This window comes from Sitophilus oryzae, unplaced genomic scaffold (assembly GCF_002938485.1).
Source record: "Sitophilus oryzae breed Bouriz unplaced genomic scaffold, Soryzae_2.0 scaffold_682_pilon_pilon, whole genome shotgun sequence".
NCBI classification, from domain to species: Eukaryota; Metazoa; Arthropoda; class Insecta; order Coleoptera; family Curculionidae; genus Sitophilus; species Sitophilus oryzae.
The window spans coordinates 970,335-985,809 of NW_022147287.1; the positions used below are offsets into that span (position 1 = coordinate 970,335).

Here is a 15,475-nt window from a genome sequence, read left to right on the forward strand (position 1 = left end):
ATTCTAATCCATGAGGTAGAGATTCGGACACATCTTTTAATTCGTTAATTAACCTTAATGGCGTTAATATTGAGGGGTGTAAACTCCCTTTCTTGCTACTAAAATAGCATTCGTAATCGTCATGATTTCTAATTGTAATTGATTTAGCATCATATTTAAAATAGTGACGTGTTCTTCTATGCCGGTTTTTTATATATAGAAAATGAAAATTTTCTTTGACTTTGCTTAATTCATCGCTAATCTTTTTTATATTATTTTTAATAAATTTTCGTTAAAATCTAAAGTTCCAATAGTATTATTGAAATTAATTATTGTTGATTGAACAATTTTTGTTTGTTCTTTTAAAAGTTGAAGGACTGAAGTTTCGTCTTTATTCATTTGTGAAATTTTATCATTATAGTATTTAGCATCTTCTTCGCCGAATAAAACTTTAGTTGCTTTTCCTACAATATTGAACCAACCTCGTTTTTGTCTACTTTCTGATAAATGACTATGACCGATCAATTCGTGTAAGACTTCTAGTTCTTTTTCAATTTTTTTCGAAAGTGTATTTAGAACTTTTCAAAAATAACTGACAAATATAATAGTGATATTGAGCATTCTCATTATTGCATAAATCTGTAGTATACTTACGGTAATTCTTTAATGATAATAACTTATTACTAATATTTTCTAATTCTACAAAAGTTACTAGTTTCCATTTGTTATTAAAAACCTTAGTTCGCCCAGGTGCTCAAAGTGTATTCCAGGGTTCAAGTCATAAGTGGTTATATTGTATTCTGAGTGGACTACTGCTAGGATACTGGTAATTATTATAAATAAATTAACCCCGTCATCATCTGGTGAAAACAAAGCTTCCCTGGAGACTTGCTGCTGCGTCTGGCGCTCCTTCAGTGTCCCCAATGTCTATGTCTCGTGTCGGGCTTCTTGCTGCTTCTTGGTGCACCTTCAAGAACTGCCCGTTGCCTCTATCTTCTTCCAAAAACTGGTAGGTTTTCTGCTGCGTCTGGCGCACCTTCAGGAAACCTTGGTAGTATCCCACCGCTGCCACCAATGTCGTGATCCTGGATTGGACCACCGTCGTCACCAATCTTGTAGTCGCTGCCACCAAATGTTGTAGTTCTCTATTTGACTCGTATCACCACTTGTTGGGAATGTTATTCTTTATTTTTTTATAATTAAATTCTTACTAAGTTGTTATTACTTTTATTTTTAAACTTTTAATACAAAATATAAATTTAGCAGTATTACGTCTATGAAAAATTTTTATGAATGTCCCTGGTCCCTTCTGTGACCGTGCTTTTATGAGAATGCCCTCTCGAAAATCCACGGGCGTACCTACTATTTCTTAATAATATTTTCAGGTAGGTTTGCAAAGGGACAAACATGACCATTTCTTAAGTAAATAGAAACCAGACATCGCGTCTGAAAGTAAAACGAATTACAAAGGAAAACTAAAATGATGCAACTATTTATGACTATTTCTTCCAAATTTCATCTTAAGGTAATGGTTCTGTTTATTTGCATCACCCATCTTTCTGAGAAGAATAATAATGTTGATGGTATTTTTCGTACCTTAAATTCTTTAGGCATAGCCGTAGAATAAGGGTAAAAATAATATTTTATACAATTTGTCGAATATACATATACATATAACCATATTAAATGTATGTTCACAACACATTAAACTAAATACGCGCCTCGATATATAAAATCGATCTTAACCCACAGTATCCACTGCCCAATATGGTTTCAGATCCCAAATGTTGATTACGTTTGTTAGTACCCATACCTACAAAACAAACATAGGTACTCAACATTTATCTAGTAGAATAATAAAAACCATTCACTCGAAATCATAATAATTTATGAGATAATAATAATACGTAAAATTGAGATAATTATTTGCATAAAATTATTAATCTATATGTATACAGGATGCTACAAATTCGAGGTACGAGCATTGGTATCTAGGAAACCGTAATAGATACAAACATGGTTAATTTAGGGTAAATTTGCGCCTTGGGATGTTCACCAAGATGCCATCAAAAAAGTTTCAAAAATTCCAAGAATTGCTGAGTTATTTGGAAAAAACGAATGTTTATGAAAATCAACTTTATTAGCCAATTTTTTTTTTAATTTCACTCAAAATAAGTTGTTTGGGTCATGAATGACCTAAATACAAAATATTTTCATGGTGTCTGTCTGTCCGTCTGTCTGTAACACGATAACTCAAAAACCGCTAAACCGATTTTAATCAAATTTGGCACAAAAATACTGTGGCACCCGAGAATCTGACCATTAATTTTTGTTTGCGATAGAGGGTTGGTAAGGGGGTATGGGAGGGGGTTAAAAATTTTAAAAAATCGTAACTCCAAAATTACAGTAGCTAGCGAAACGCGGTTTTCAATTTAAGATTATGAATAATATTTGCAACAAAATTTGTAATAACATCAAAATCAGTCAAAGTCGCAGTTTTTGAGATAAAAAAAATTGGAAAAATTCCTTTACTTTGGAACTAAAAGAACTGCCTACCAACTTTTTATTAACATATTTTAGTATGGGCGGCTATACGTACCTCCCGACGCCATTTTTTTTACTTTATTCGATAGAAAATGACATTCTGAATAGAATGACATATCATACATATGTCAATTTTTGACATTCTCGCTTATTAAAAAATCGTATTTTCAATTTCAATCTAGGGTGCCATGGCTATGTTAAAAACTAATTTTTAATCAAGAAGCCTTGGAAAAATAGATTTGATCGTCTAATGTTTTTTTAGACAGACAGAATTTTAGTGTCTTGTCCTGGCCGGTTAAAAGATGCCCAAATCCTATTTTTAATCATATCTCAATTTTTTCAAACGGAACGAGAGTGGCTCATTAGCATATTTGGAAAAAGCATTTTTTTACGAATAATTTGATACCACACACTATATATTTAGAGTCAAATTTTTATTATGAACCACATGTTATAATTACAAATAAACCATATGCGAAAATGTCAAAAGTTGACATATGATATGTCATTCTATTCAGAGTGTTATTTTCTATCGAATAAAGAATTAGAAAGAAAAAAGTAAAAAATACCGACGGTGCCATTTAAAAATCACAAGTTGTAATCATTTCCGGTGAAACAGGAAGTGACCGAAAACAATTGAATACGTCAATCAATCCTAATTTATGTCATATACTAATGTTAGTATATGACATAAATTAGGATTGATTGACGAATTTAGAGACTTAGAGATTATTGACGAACGAGATTTAGTATGTACTAAATCTCGTTTTTTAACTGAAAAAAATAAAAAAGTCATAGGGGTGAGCCACTTTAGAGACGCACCCGGTATATTAATTTTATTTACCATTTCAAGGGCTGTTACTTCCTCGGGAAGGACTTTAGGACATATGTTTATAGGAACTTATTGTCTCAAATAACGATAGCTTAAAATATATACGCTAATCCAGGGTTGGTATGATCAAGTGATTTAAATCATGATTTAAATCGTGATTTAAATCAAGTGATTTTTTAAATTTTAATCGTGTGATTTAAATAAAAAAAATTATTGAAACTTTATTATAAATCAAAAGATAACTGTAAAAGCTACAAAAATGTGTCCTAGACAACTATAAAACATATTTCTATAACAGGTATAACAGATAATAAATCGAAAAATACCTAATTGTAAATAAAACATTTCTATATCTATGTGGCGGATTCATCTTTCCCAAAAAATCTTATGGGTTTTTCGCCACTGCACTGCAAGAAAAATCTACAAAATAAAATAGTTATTTTTTGTAAACACTTCTGGCGTTAAACCTAAACGGACGCTGCTTGTCAGAAGTTGTGTTTACAGTAATAAAAATTTGCCTAACAAAGAAAAAAATGCTTAACGTTTCGGAAAGTTTTCTCTTTCCGTCGTCGGAAGTAAAAAATATAAAGAATCAAGAAAAAAAAACTATTTAAAATATTTAAATTGAACTATTCGAGAACACTTTACTTTTTAAAAGAGATACGTCTACAAGAAATCGTTGACGTTCTGTTAAAATGACATTATATTAAGTTAAACGTCAAAATTAACAATTACTACCTAATAATTACTTAATAAGGTAAAACCAAAAAGCCCAAACTTTCTGTATGATTATTTTTAAATTTAACGTATGTTATGTTTATTTATGTAATGTTCTTTAAAATCAAAGAAGCGATTGCCATACATTACTAACATCTACAGATGCATGAGCAATACATTTATTATTATTAGATTGAATTAAAAAAAACCTCTTTTATTTTTCTTTTAGAGGCTATCGCTTCTTTCATTATAATTTTGGCGTTATTAAAATTTATTCTGTGCCCTGTGTCCCATGAATGCTGACAAATCTTAGATTTGTGAAAATCTCCCTTTCTTAAATAATCTTTATGTTCTTTAATTCATTTAAGGGTCTAGATGTTTCACCAATGTAAAATTTATCGTATTCGCAGGGTATTTGGTATATTACATTTTTTGTTTGTTGTTCTGTATTCATTGGTTTAGTATGTGATAAAATTGATTGAAGTGTATTTTGTATTTTGAAAGATGTTTGTATGTTATATTGTTTTCCTATCCTTCTTATTTTTTCCGAAACGCCTCGTATGTATGGAATTGTATATATTGTGTATTGTTATCTTTGTGTCTATGATTTACAAAAAATGTAATTTTTTTTTTGCTAATTGTAAATGTTATAAAACTATAGAAAAATATCTATTCATCAATTTAATTCTTTGACCGATTTTTGATTTCGTGTAAATCCATTAGACCGCTAAACGCAGGGATTTATTTTAAAATTTATGTATGTATATGTGACAAAAATTCGCTGTTCGAATACATATCATTCGCAAAGTCTAGTGCAGAACTAGGTGCTTCTAATATAGAAACTATATCTTCATTCCCGAGAATCTATAATCGTTGTCAGAAAATATGTTGTTTTATATTTTTTTTTGAAACGGTTGCATGTTTCCAAATTTCTACCGACATTTTGATCTGCAGTAAGTACTTTACACTTTGACATTAGATATAATACATACTAATATCATTCTCTACTTTATTTGACGATGCTGTACCTTTGAAGGACCAACGAAAAGCTATTCCGACGTTACAGGGAGGCACAAAAAGTACATTTTTACTCCGAATAGAACATACTATTTTTTATAAACATTACAAATAATTTTTTAATCAATTTCAAACATTGCGAATAATATAAACAGTAATCGAGCAACAATTTGTACACTCGTTGAATTTTACACTTAATATCAATTTAATAATATGTTTTTGTACTTTTATGCCTAGGCATTAAAATTACAAAAATTTATATTTTTCAGACATTTGAAAAAAAAAATCCTTTTGATCTGAAGCGAACGACTTTTTTTGCGGAATATATTGGTGACCGATGTAGAAAAATCACAACGCCCCGTAGAATTGTTAATGTTATCGGTATCGGGGTATAGATTTAGCCATTTAAGATAGGACTTTAATTGGAAATAAGCCCTAGTCATTTGGAAATCCGATTTAAATATTGTTTTGAATTAAAATCAAAAAAATCTGATTTAAATCAAAATATCTGATTTTTTTTATTTTTTTAAAAAAATCATGATTTTTTCCAACCCTGCGCTAATCTAAAACCAGCGGTAGAGCCTAATCGGATTGCCTGACGAAAAAATATATAGAACTGAATTTGTAGGAAATTTTGTCTACTTTTATTTTGTATAGAAGTATTTCTAAAAAAATATATTTTGGAGTTATAAGCAAAAGAAAACGAAAAAATAGCATTTTTTTACGTATTTTGCATTTTTTTAAATGTCCCGTCACGAAATTTTGTTAGCATACATCAGATTCAGTGTCCCAAAAAACATAAAGAACAAAATAAATCAGAACTACCCTAAAACTATCCTCAAAAAAATACAATTTTACACAAAGACTATTTCACAAATTCACAATCCCAAAGAAATTTATGCAGAATTTGACAATCAGTGTCAAAAACATCTGTCGAATCAGCGAGTAACATATACATAAATTAAGATATTTAAAAGTAAGTTGTTTTCCTATCTAGTTTGCTAATGATCACCATCAACAAATATTTTAATTAAAATATCAGCGCACGGTGCTAATGTGTTGAAAGATTGCTAACTAACGCTTGTTCGTTCTACGAAAGCGTAGAGCTGCCATCCCAACAATGAAATATAATTTTAGCAAAATTTACACTTTTTCTGTAAATTTACAGATTTTCTGTAAATTTACACTTTTTCTGTATGTGTTAAATTCACACTTTTTCTGTAAATTTACACATTTTCTGTAAATTTACAGATTTTCTGTAAATTTACACTTTTTCTGTAAATTTACACTTTTTCTGTAAATTTACAGATTTTCTGTAAATTTACACTTTTTCTGTAAATTGCATGCGAAATTTACTACCCAGCAGAATGACGTCTCGGCATCGACCTGCTCGTTAGTTACAAGTGAGCATTGTTCTCCGCTGATTAAGTTGCTATTGTGCCTAAGTAGTACAGATATTCATCAGAGATTATGGACGAATACATTAAAACCTACTTTCATATCGGATTAAGTCACAAAGAAATTCTGACATGTCTGCTAGAGGATGGTTATGCCCTAAGTTTACATCATTTGCAGACGACAGTTTACGTCATCCCAGAGGTGGAGGCCATCAGATCCTCTTGCAAACAGTAATGCATCGGAAAGGGTGAAAATACTTTCCGGGTCGATTAAAAGCATATTAGAAAACATATTAAACAAAAAAATGCCATACTATTATATCACACACATTCGAAATTTAATACATAATCCCTAAAATAAGAGATCACCCGATTTTCTGTACTATGTTAGACCCAGGTTCAGTATAGACGATGAGGAATAATTCTTCAAGTATTTTTGAAGAGAGTGTGGTTTCAGAACAAAATATATCTTTGAATATACTGGGATATTGCTTAATCTTTTCATATAGTCCGCATGTCTTCAATCCTTCAATTAATTGCCGCAGTGGTTCCCTAATTCTGTCTTTACTAGTAAAGACTTTTGTGAATAAACTGGCGTAGAACAGAATTCGATGGGAACTACTCGTAGAATAACGCACCACTGTTGCCACTAACGCATAAATTAACAGAAAAAGTGTAAATTTACAGAAAATCTGTAAATTTACAGGAAAAGTGTAAATTTACAGAAAATCTGTAAATTTAAAGAAAATCTGTAAATTTACAGAAAAAGTGTAAATTTTGCTAAATATATTTTTCAATGTTGTGATGGCAGCTCTACGCTTTCGTATCGTTCCGTATACACAATGACACAAAATAAACACACAAATACAACCGGTAAAAATAGAATTGACAAAATTAAGTAACAGCTGTGTATGTTTTTTTTTTCATTTTTCATTCTGGATCGGCACCAATTCGACCTATTGACCGACAGCGATAAGATCCTGAAGGTCGCCAGTATGAATAAAATTCAATTTCGTTCGTGTTCGTAATTGACCATTATTTAATTAAGACTCAAGTCTTATTAGCGATAATCGAAATAGTTTATTTTTAACTATGACAATCCGCAAATAAATCATAATTTCCGTACAATTACTGAATTCTAGCCCTATAACATAGGATACAACATTTGAATGAACAGCGCTTTCCATAAAATCAATAAAATGAAAAATATACGAAATAATACACATGTACTGATTTCTTCGAAAATCGACAACTATGAAATTATGATCCCGTCCCGGACACAAACGGTACATTGTGAGATAGGAAATTGTAGAGAGAAACAAGCCCTATAACATAGGATACAACATTTTAATGAACAGTGATTTCCATAAAATGAATAAAATGAAAAATATACGAAATAATATAAATGTACTGATTTCTTTCGAAAATCGACATCTATGAAACTATGAACCCTTCCTGGACACAAACGGTACATTGTGAGACAGGAAATTGTAGAGAGTAACAAGCCCTATAACATAGGATAGAACATTTTAATGAACAGTGCTTTCCATAAAACGAATAAAATGAAAAATATACGAAATAATATAAATGTACTGATTTCTTTCGAAAATCGACAACTATGAAACTATGAACCCTTCCCGCACACAAACGGTATACATTGTGAGACAGGAAATTGTAGAGAGAAACAAGCCCTATAACATAGGATACATTTTAATGAACAGCGCTTTCCATAAAATCAATAAAATGAAAAATATACGAAATAATATACACGTTGTGTCGAAAACATCAAGATTCAAAATCACATTAAGGATATTAATCACTCGTTCGGAAATTTAAACCAGCGAAGCTCTGCTTAATATGAGAGATGGTGATTCCCTGCAATTTCCTAGCATAGCTCTTCCAGATTAAGAACAGCTGCACTAAATTAACATGACGCTCAATCTTAATTCGTGTTATCGGTCGAATTAAGGCACGCATTTAAAAATTACGCTGGTGAAATGATTAATGTTTATTATAGTTATTTTTACCAACAAGGAAAAGTAAAGATACATATTTGAATTTTCTAAAAAGCATTTTTCTATTTAATACGACTAAATACTAATCTTATTTTCTCTCATTTTTCATATTTCTTGCGATAATTTCTTGGTTTTGGCTTTGACAATCCTCTACCGGGTGCGTCTCGAAAGTGGCTCACCCCTATAACTTTTTTTATTTCTTCAGATAAAAAACGAAATTTGGTATGTTAGTACCTATATGACATAAATTAGGATTGATTGACATATTCAATTGTTTTCGGTCACTTCCGGTTTCACCGGAAATTACTACAACTTTTGATTTTTAAATGGCATCATCGATTTTTTTTTATTTTATTCAAAATAAAAATATATAAATATACCGGGTGAGTCTTAAAAAAGTACAAATATTTTCAGAGCTGGTAGATCTCAATAAAAGACAAATATTTTCTCTTTACCGTTTTTTAGATTGGTCCAAAACGACCCAGTTATTCAAATTTGATTTTTTTTTAAATTAATTTATTTTTAAAAAAATTAAGAGGTACCGGATTTTTTTCTGTATTTACATTCTTTTTAGCGTGGTAAGCATAGAGTTAAGCCGTAACCATGATAATGTCAGAGATTAAGAAATTATACCGTGAGAAAATTTGAGGTGAACAGGCAGTTCTAAAGTTTTCTAAAATATACTTACAGAAAAATTATTTTTTATTAAATTTATTTTTTTTTCGCGAAAAAAACCCATAGACGTGTTCCTGGGGTAGAAATATACCACCCCAAAAAGATTTGCACTTATTTAATATTCACCCTGTATAGTTGTATTTTTTACAGTAATATTTTTTACAAATTTATTTAATTATATTTAGCTCACATCACACATTGTCCATATTTATTTTTAAAAGAATTCCCCAAATAGCAAACACGAATTCAAAATACCTCGCAGAATGCATTGAAAACTCAATTATTTTTTATTATCGCTTTTATGACCAAGCATTAAAAAAAGCGGTTTTCTACACAAATTACATATCACAGTGCAAAAAAAAACAGTATCGTGTAGACGTAGACTATTCCTAATTAAAATTCATTGCACATTGTATCACACCTTCCACTATCTTATTACGTGAATGCAAAATAAAAATAGCACCATGAACCATTCAATAAACCGAAAAAAAATATATTTAACTTCGACTTTTGACGTCATTTCAAGTGAACTTGCCAAACAGCCACATAATAAATGTATATGTTATAACAAGTGTTTATTATTGCAGCTAATTTAGTCTTAGAAATAATTAAGCATAATAAAATAATTTCAGTTCAGTTACATTCTTACTTATATACTTACTTTCTTAACCAAGCCTATTTTAAATACTTTCCTACTAGTATTTAACTAAAATCTAAGATTACCACAGAATATTATGTATATACAAAGTCTTCTCAAAGTAAAGTTCACCAGTTTTTTTAAGGAAGGCTTTGCAACAAGAATGGAGATATAACCATATAAATAATGTGTAATAAATTACTTATACATTATAAATAACAAATATTGACTTGTTCCTCAACCATACAGAGTTAAAATTAAAATTACACCAAAAATTGTTACTAAAATAGAGCGAATATGCGTCAAAAGACAAACCCACTCATTATCATTATGATAATTTATGAATTGTTATTGCTTACTTACTTTTTATATTATCTTTTACATTATAGAACTTTTATATAACTTTAAATTCAAATAAAGGACCTTATTTTTTATATAACTTCAATTTTTAAAAATGTTTACAGTGGTATGTGAATTTGAGATACATCAGGTAATAAGTTTTATGACTCTTACCTTCAAATAACATCACATAATAACATCTTTAGAACACAGATGTGCATACAAAACAATTCAGAGTTTTTAAAATACCCTAAATTCATTTTAATGTACAAAAATTACCCCAAATTTATAAACACACTAGAAAATAACAAATATTAAATGTTTTCCTACCTTAAAATTGCTACTGTGTGTCCATGGAACTAAACCATCAATGAACTGACCTATATCTTGGCATGCTATCGTGTTGGCTGGCTCAGCCAGGAACGTGAGCAAATCTTGTCCGAGCTGCTGTCGAAACCTGGTGTCAGGCTTGCTGAGGTGTGGAGCAAAGCCATCGAGGTCTCGAGGACAGGAATATGCCATAATGGCTGCACTACAATCAGATCAACAGTTATATAGTAAACATAATTATTATGAAAATCAAACTTTGAAAACCACTAAGTAAATGTACTAAAACATAATAAGAAAATTAGAAATAAAGATGTTTGAGCTTTAAGAAGATATTCCTGTGTTTAGGTTAGTGACCCTCTTGTCACAGTAATGTTACTGAAACATTTATATCCCTCTAATAATAGAAATAAGCAAGTGCATATTATTGGAAGCGTATCTTCATAAGATGTCATGTAAAGTACCCTAAAATACGGCTAGAAAGTGTATTCTACACGTACAATTTCTGACAATATAGAATTTAAATTATTTAATATTCGAAGCTAAAAATATACACCAAGGCCAAAGTAATACATACATTTTTATTTGATTGTTTATGTCAGGACAGCCCCAATGTAAGGTTAAAGAAAGTTTGTACTTAAATATTAACTTTAACATTTAACAAGTGTTCAATAACATTTCTTTAAATCCTTGTTAAGCTGCTCAGGTTGAACTATATAGAGGTAATTACAGTATTATAAGACCTCTAGTAAATTATTTTGTATAAAGATATCTTTATCAAGGTAAACTAACAGTAATATATTGTACTGTATTAAGAAATATTACAGTTGAAATACTAACTAAAAATAGTTTTTCGTTAAATAAGACTTTAAACTTAATCAGATTTACAACTTTGTAATTCCATATATGCTTATAATCATTAAAAAAGTCTGAATTGCCTAAAAGGCCTACTTATATCACTATAAAATTATAAATATGTTATACTGTCGATTTACGTGATTTTATTTAGTATAAATAATATAAACACTGCTATATTTTTCGCTGAAGAAAATTGTTTACAAGCGCTAATAAACTAGTTATGCCAAATATAGAAATTTAAAGAAAGAAAAAAGGTAGGTAACAGGTATTTAACTTGATGGAAAACTCTTGAGGCACAACTGTTAAAACACTTCTTAATTTAAACTAAACAGCAGGAAGAAATCTGAATTGCGAATACGAATTATACAATTGTTAAAAGAACTTGAGAATTTATTAAGGATAATATCGAAAAAACTTGTTTTCAGGCAACCGACACTAGTGCTCCAAACTTGTAGGTTTAACAAGGAAGTCAACAAAAATACTTACAAAATAAACGATTCAGCTTATCATCGACAAAACACTAAATAATGTTTAACACAAACACCATTAAATACAGTTTATAAGAAATTAACACTTTTTATTATTTTCGCACTACAATAATCCTTCGGCCATATAATTTCTTCATTCTTCAACTGTCTGTCAAGCTAAATGTCAAATAGTTGATACAGATTTCTTGTTTAGCCTGTAGGAATTTATTTGAACTAGGAAAATTTGAATTGAATACAAAACTTATAGTGCTGTTTATGGGTTTTATTTATATTCCAGTATGTTTATTATAACATTTCATAGCACAATTTCATTATAAAATCATTTAAAATATTAATATAAGTTGTACAATTTTGTTTTCGTATGTTGGACACATTGAGATCTCAGAGCTACCAACTTATTATGTCTACCATCTACCAACTTAAAAATAAGAAACTAAAAACTCTAGCCAGCGGAAAGTGTTTTTAAGTAAAAATAAAGAATTATAGCAAGAAGTATTTAATAAGTGAAGAAAAAACACTGATATTATAATTATTTAATATGTAATTGAATTAAAAAAAATATCTTAAATATTTAGAAACGTTTAGAATGATAAGCAATTTCCCATTTTTGTGGTACTTCCAAGGGTCCTTCAATAGACACTCCTTGTTCGACATCAATAATTCCCAACTGATACTTTGGATAACTTCTGGCATCCCTGTAGTATAAGACTTCCAGACATTTCTCGATTAAAGCCTTAGCTTCGGCTAAATTTAATTGGGGATTCTTGTCCAAACTGTCCCTCAGCAAAGGTGTGGCAATATGTGCTCCATAACCTGTGCAGATAACTTTATCAGCATAAGCAGTACCATGTTTATCAACTGTTCCCAGGAACGGTTGTCCGTCCTAAAAATTATAACATTTAAAAAAGAACTTCATACGTTTTTTACAGATTTTTTACTTGAATTCCTGCTACTATAAAGTTGTTCCACAATGGGTCCATCTTGCTTCTTCTATTGTATAGAATTCTAGTCAACCAACAATACAGAGATTTTGGTTTTAAAGCAAGACCATCATCTAGACATTCTTCACTTATGCTATAAAAATAAATGAGTTTATAAATATATAATTTAAACCTAAACTAAATTTTTATTACACTTTTTGCTCAACAAAGTCTTTTACATATTGAAAATCGGCATAATCTCCACTGGCACCCAAAATGATGTTCTCGTTAATTTTTACTATTCTAGGACAGTTTCTGTAACGTGCAAGAGAACCGTATGATGCTAGCAAATCGCCAGCTACTAGAATCCCCTTATCGTATGTGATTCCAACCAAAGATGTTGATGTTGTTACTGGAGACCTAAAAAAATAAACAATTTGTAATGTTAATATTCAATAAAGTTAAATTTGTTTTTCAGCATACCTATGTATACGAAACAAAGTTATAGGTTTTAAGCTGGTTATATTTAAGTATTAAAGTTCTACATACAATTTTTAAACACAAAACGAAGAATAACTTACTGAGAATGTTGTCTGAAATCTTGAGGTTGTTGTACTTGTGGTTGCAAATTGGGAAAGTTGTAGAAATTTCCTGGAGCAGGGCCATTTTCCCAAAAGGGTGGTGCTGAAAACATTTTTGATATTTTACTGGTTTATGAGATTGCAATTTTACAAAAACAAGAGGTTAGAAATACGAATGACTGGCCAATTTCATAAACAATCAATAGCTGTCATGCGTCAATGTCACAGCCGGCCATTTCCGGCTTTGGATAGGTATCTATAATCTGTGGCTACTATTATACAGAATGTCTCAAAAGGAAAGATGTTCCTTCATAAATAAATCATAGATTTGAAAATAAAGGAAATATAAATACATCTTATGTACAAATACTGTGTCAAATGTTAGTATCAGCAAATTATCTCAAACTATTTTAATATACGAAATTTAGTAGTGTAAACGTTTCAGAAAATGCCAGCTTAATTTCGTTATTAGATTTTTCAAATGGGCTTCTTTACCTCCCTCACACAACTTTTTTATTATTTCAGATAGAAAAACGAGATTTGGTATGTTTGTATATATCACAAATTTGGATTGATTGACGTATTCAATTGTTTTTGGTCACTTCCTGTTTTACCGGAAATAACCACAACTTTTGATTTTTAAATGGCACTCTCAGAATTTTTTTACTTTATTCGATAGAAAATGCCACTCTGAATAGAATTATGATCATATGTCAAATTTTGACATTTTCGCATATGGTTTATTTGAAATTATAACATGCGGTTCATAACGAAAATTTGACTCGAAATACCATGCAAGTGTGTGGTATCAAATTATTCATAAAAAATGTTTTTTTTCAAATATGCTAATAAGCCGCCCCTGTTCCATTTGAAAAAATTGAGATATGATCAAAAATACGATTTGGGCATCTTTTATAACCGGCCAGGACAAGACACTAAAAACATTCGACGATCAAATCTATTTTTCCAAGGCCCCTTGATTAAAAATTAGTGTTATTAACATAGCCATGGCACTCTAGATTGAAATTTAAAATATAATTTTTTATTAAGCGAGCATGTCAAAAGTTGACGTATGATATGTCTTTCTAATCAGAATGTCATTTTCTATCGAATACAAGTAAAAAAATTGGCGCCGGGAGGCACGTATAGCCGCCCATACTAAAATATGTTAATAAAAAGTTGGTAGGCAGCAGTTCTTTTACTTTCAAAGTAAAGGGACTTTTCCAATTTTGGTCCGCGATTATTTCCCCTATCCGCCACCTGGGGTCGCGTCCGATGGGAGTTTCCACACGGATTTTCTCAAAAACGGACTACGGAAACACGGAATATCTCAAAAACTGCGACTTTGACTGATTTTGATGTTATTACAAATTTTGTTGCAAACATTATGCCTAATCTTAAATTGAAAACCGCGTTTCGCTAGCTACTGTAATTTTGGAGTTACGATTTTTTAAAATTTTTAACCCCCTCCCATATCTTCTTAACAACCCCCCACCCCCGCCAAAAACTAATGACCAGATTCTCGGGTGCCACACTATTTTCGTGCCAAATTTGGTTAAAATCGGTTTAGCGGTTTTTGAGTTATCGTGTTACAGATGGACAGACGGATAGACTTATTAGGTCATTTATGACATGACCCAAATAACTCATTTTGAGTGAAATTAAAAAAACTTTTTTTTGTCGATCTTAATAGCCTACCATACCTTTTGGTATGTGTTGAGCAGTGTGTATATCTTTATTAATAATCTGAACATACAATATACAATATTGTTTCTTAACTTCTAACAAATTAATTAACTCTAAGAACTGCTAAGAACAAAAAACGAAGCCTTCAAACAACAAGCAACGCACTTCACTTCTTGACAACCACCAAATACGTTTAAATAAAATATACGACGGCCTCCCCATAAGAGCAATGAGAGGATTTACGTCCCAGTATTGAAGGAGGACAGAAAATCGAGTCGAATGGTTTTAAGACATAGGTTCATCCTTGTTTAGTCAAACCTCCTGCAAACCAAGGATAGACTTATGTAGGAAATGCATTGAAATTCTATAGCCATCCTTCAATATCGGGACAGGAATTTAAGCGGTACCCTCCGTATACTTTATTTTAAACGTATTTGACAACCACAGACTTAACTTATCTCCA

At 30.6% G+C, this 15,475-nt stretch overlaps 2 protein-coding genes across 9 annotated transcripts in view; both read right to left on the bottom strand.

The window, feature by feature from the left end:
* The window catches only part of LOC115887898 (CLIP-associating protein 1-B), a 96,543-nt gene extending 84,568 nt beyond the window's left edge, over nt 1–11,975 (bottom strand). For all 8 annotated transcript variants that reach the window (XM_030907425.1, XM_030907424.1, XM_030907423.1 and 5 more), the window contains exons 1-2: nt 11,824–11,975; nt 10,483–10,684 (exon numbers count right to left, since the gene is read on the bottom strand). In XM_030907425.1, the coding sequence (XP_030763285.1) occupies nt 10,483–10,674 (192 nt within the window). In that variant the 5' untranslated portion in view covers nt 10,675–10,684; nt 11,824–11,975. The remainder of the gene's footprint in view (nt 1–10,482; nt 10,685–11,823) is intronic.
* Nucleotides 11,976–12,305: 330 nt separating this feature from the next.
* On the bottom strand, nt 12,306–13,542 carry LOC115888067 (proteasome subunit beta type-4). Its single transcript, XM_030907637.1, has 4 exons — nt 13,327–13,542; nt 12,959–13,165; nt 12,764–12,899; nt 12,306–12,708 (listed from the first exon to the last, which is right to left on the bottom strand). Exons 1-4 carry the CDS (start codon nt 13,437–13,439, stop codon nt 12,397–12,399), a joined length of 768 nt encoding a protein of 255 aa, XP_030763497.1. The 5' UTR covers nt 13,440–13,542; the 3' UTR covers nt 12,306–12,396.
* Nucleotides 13,543–15,475: the final 1,933 nt, after the last annotated feature.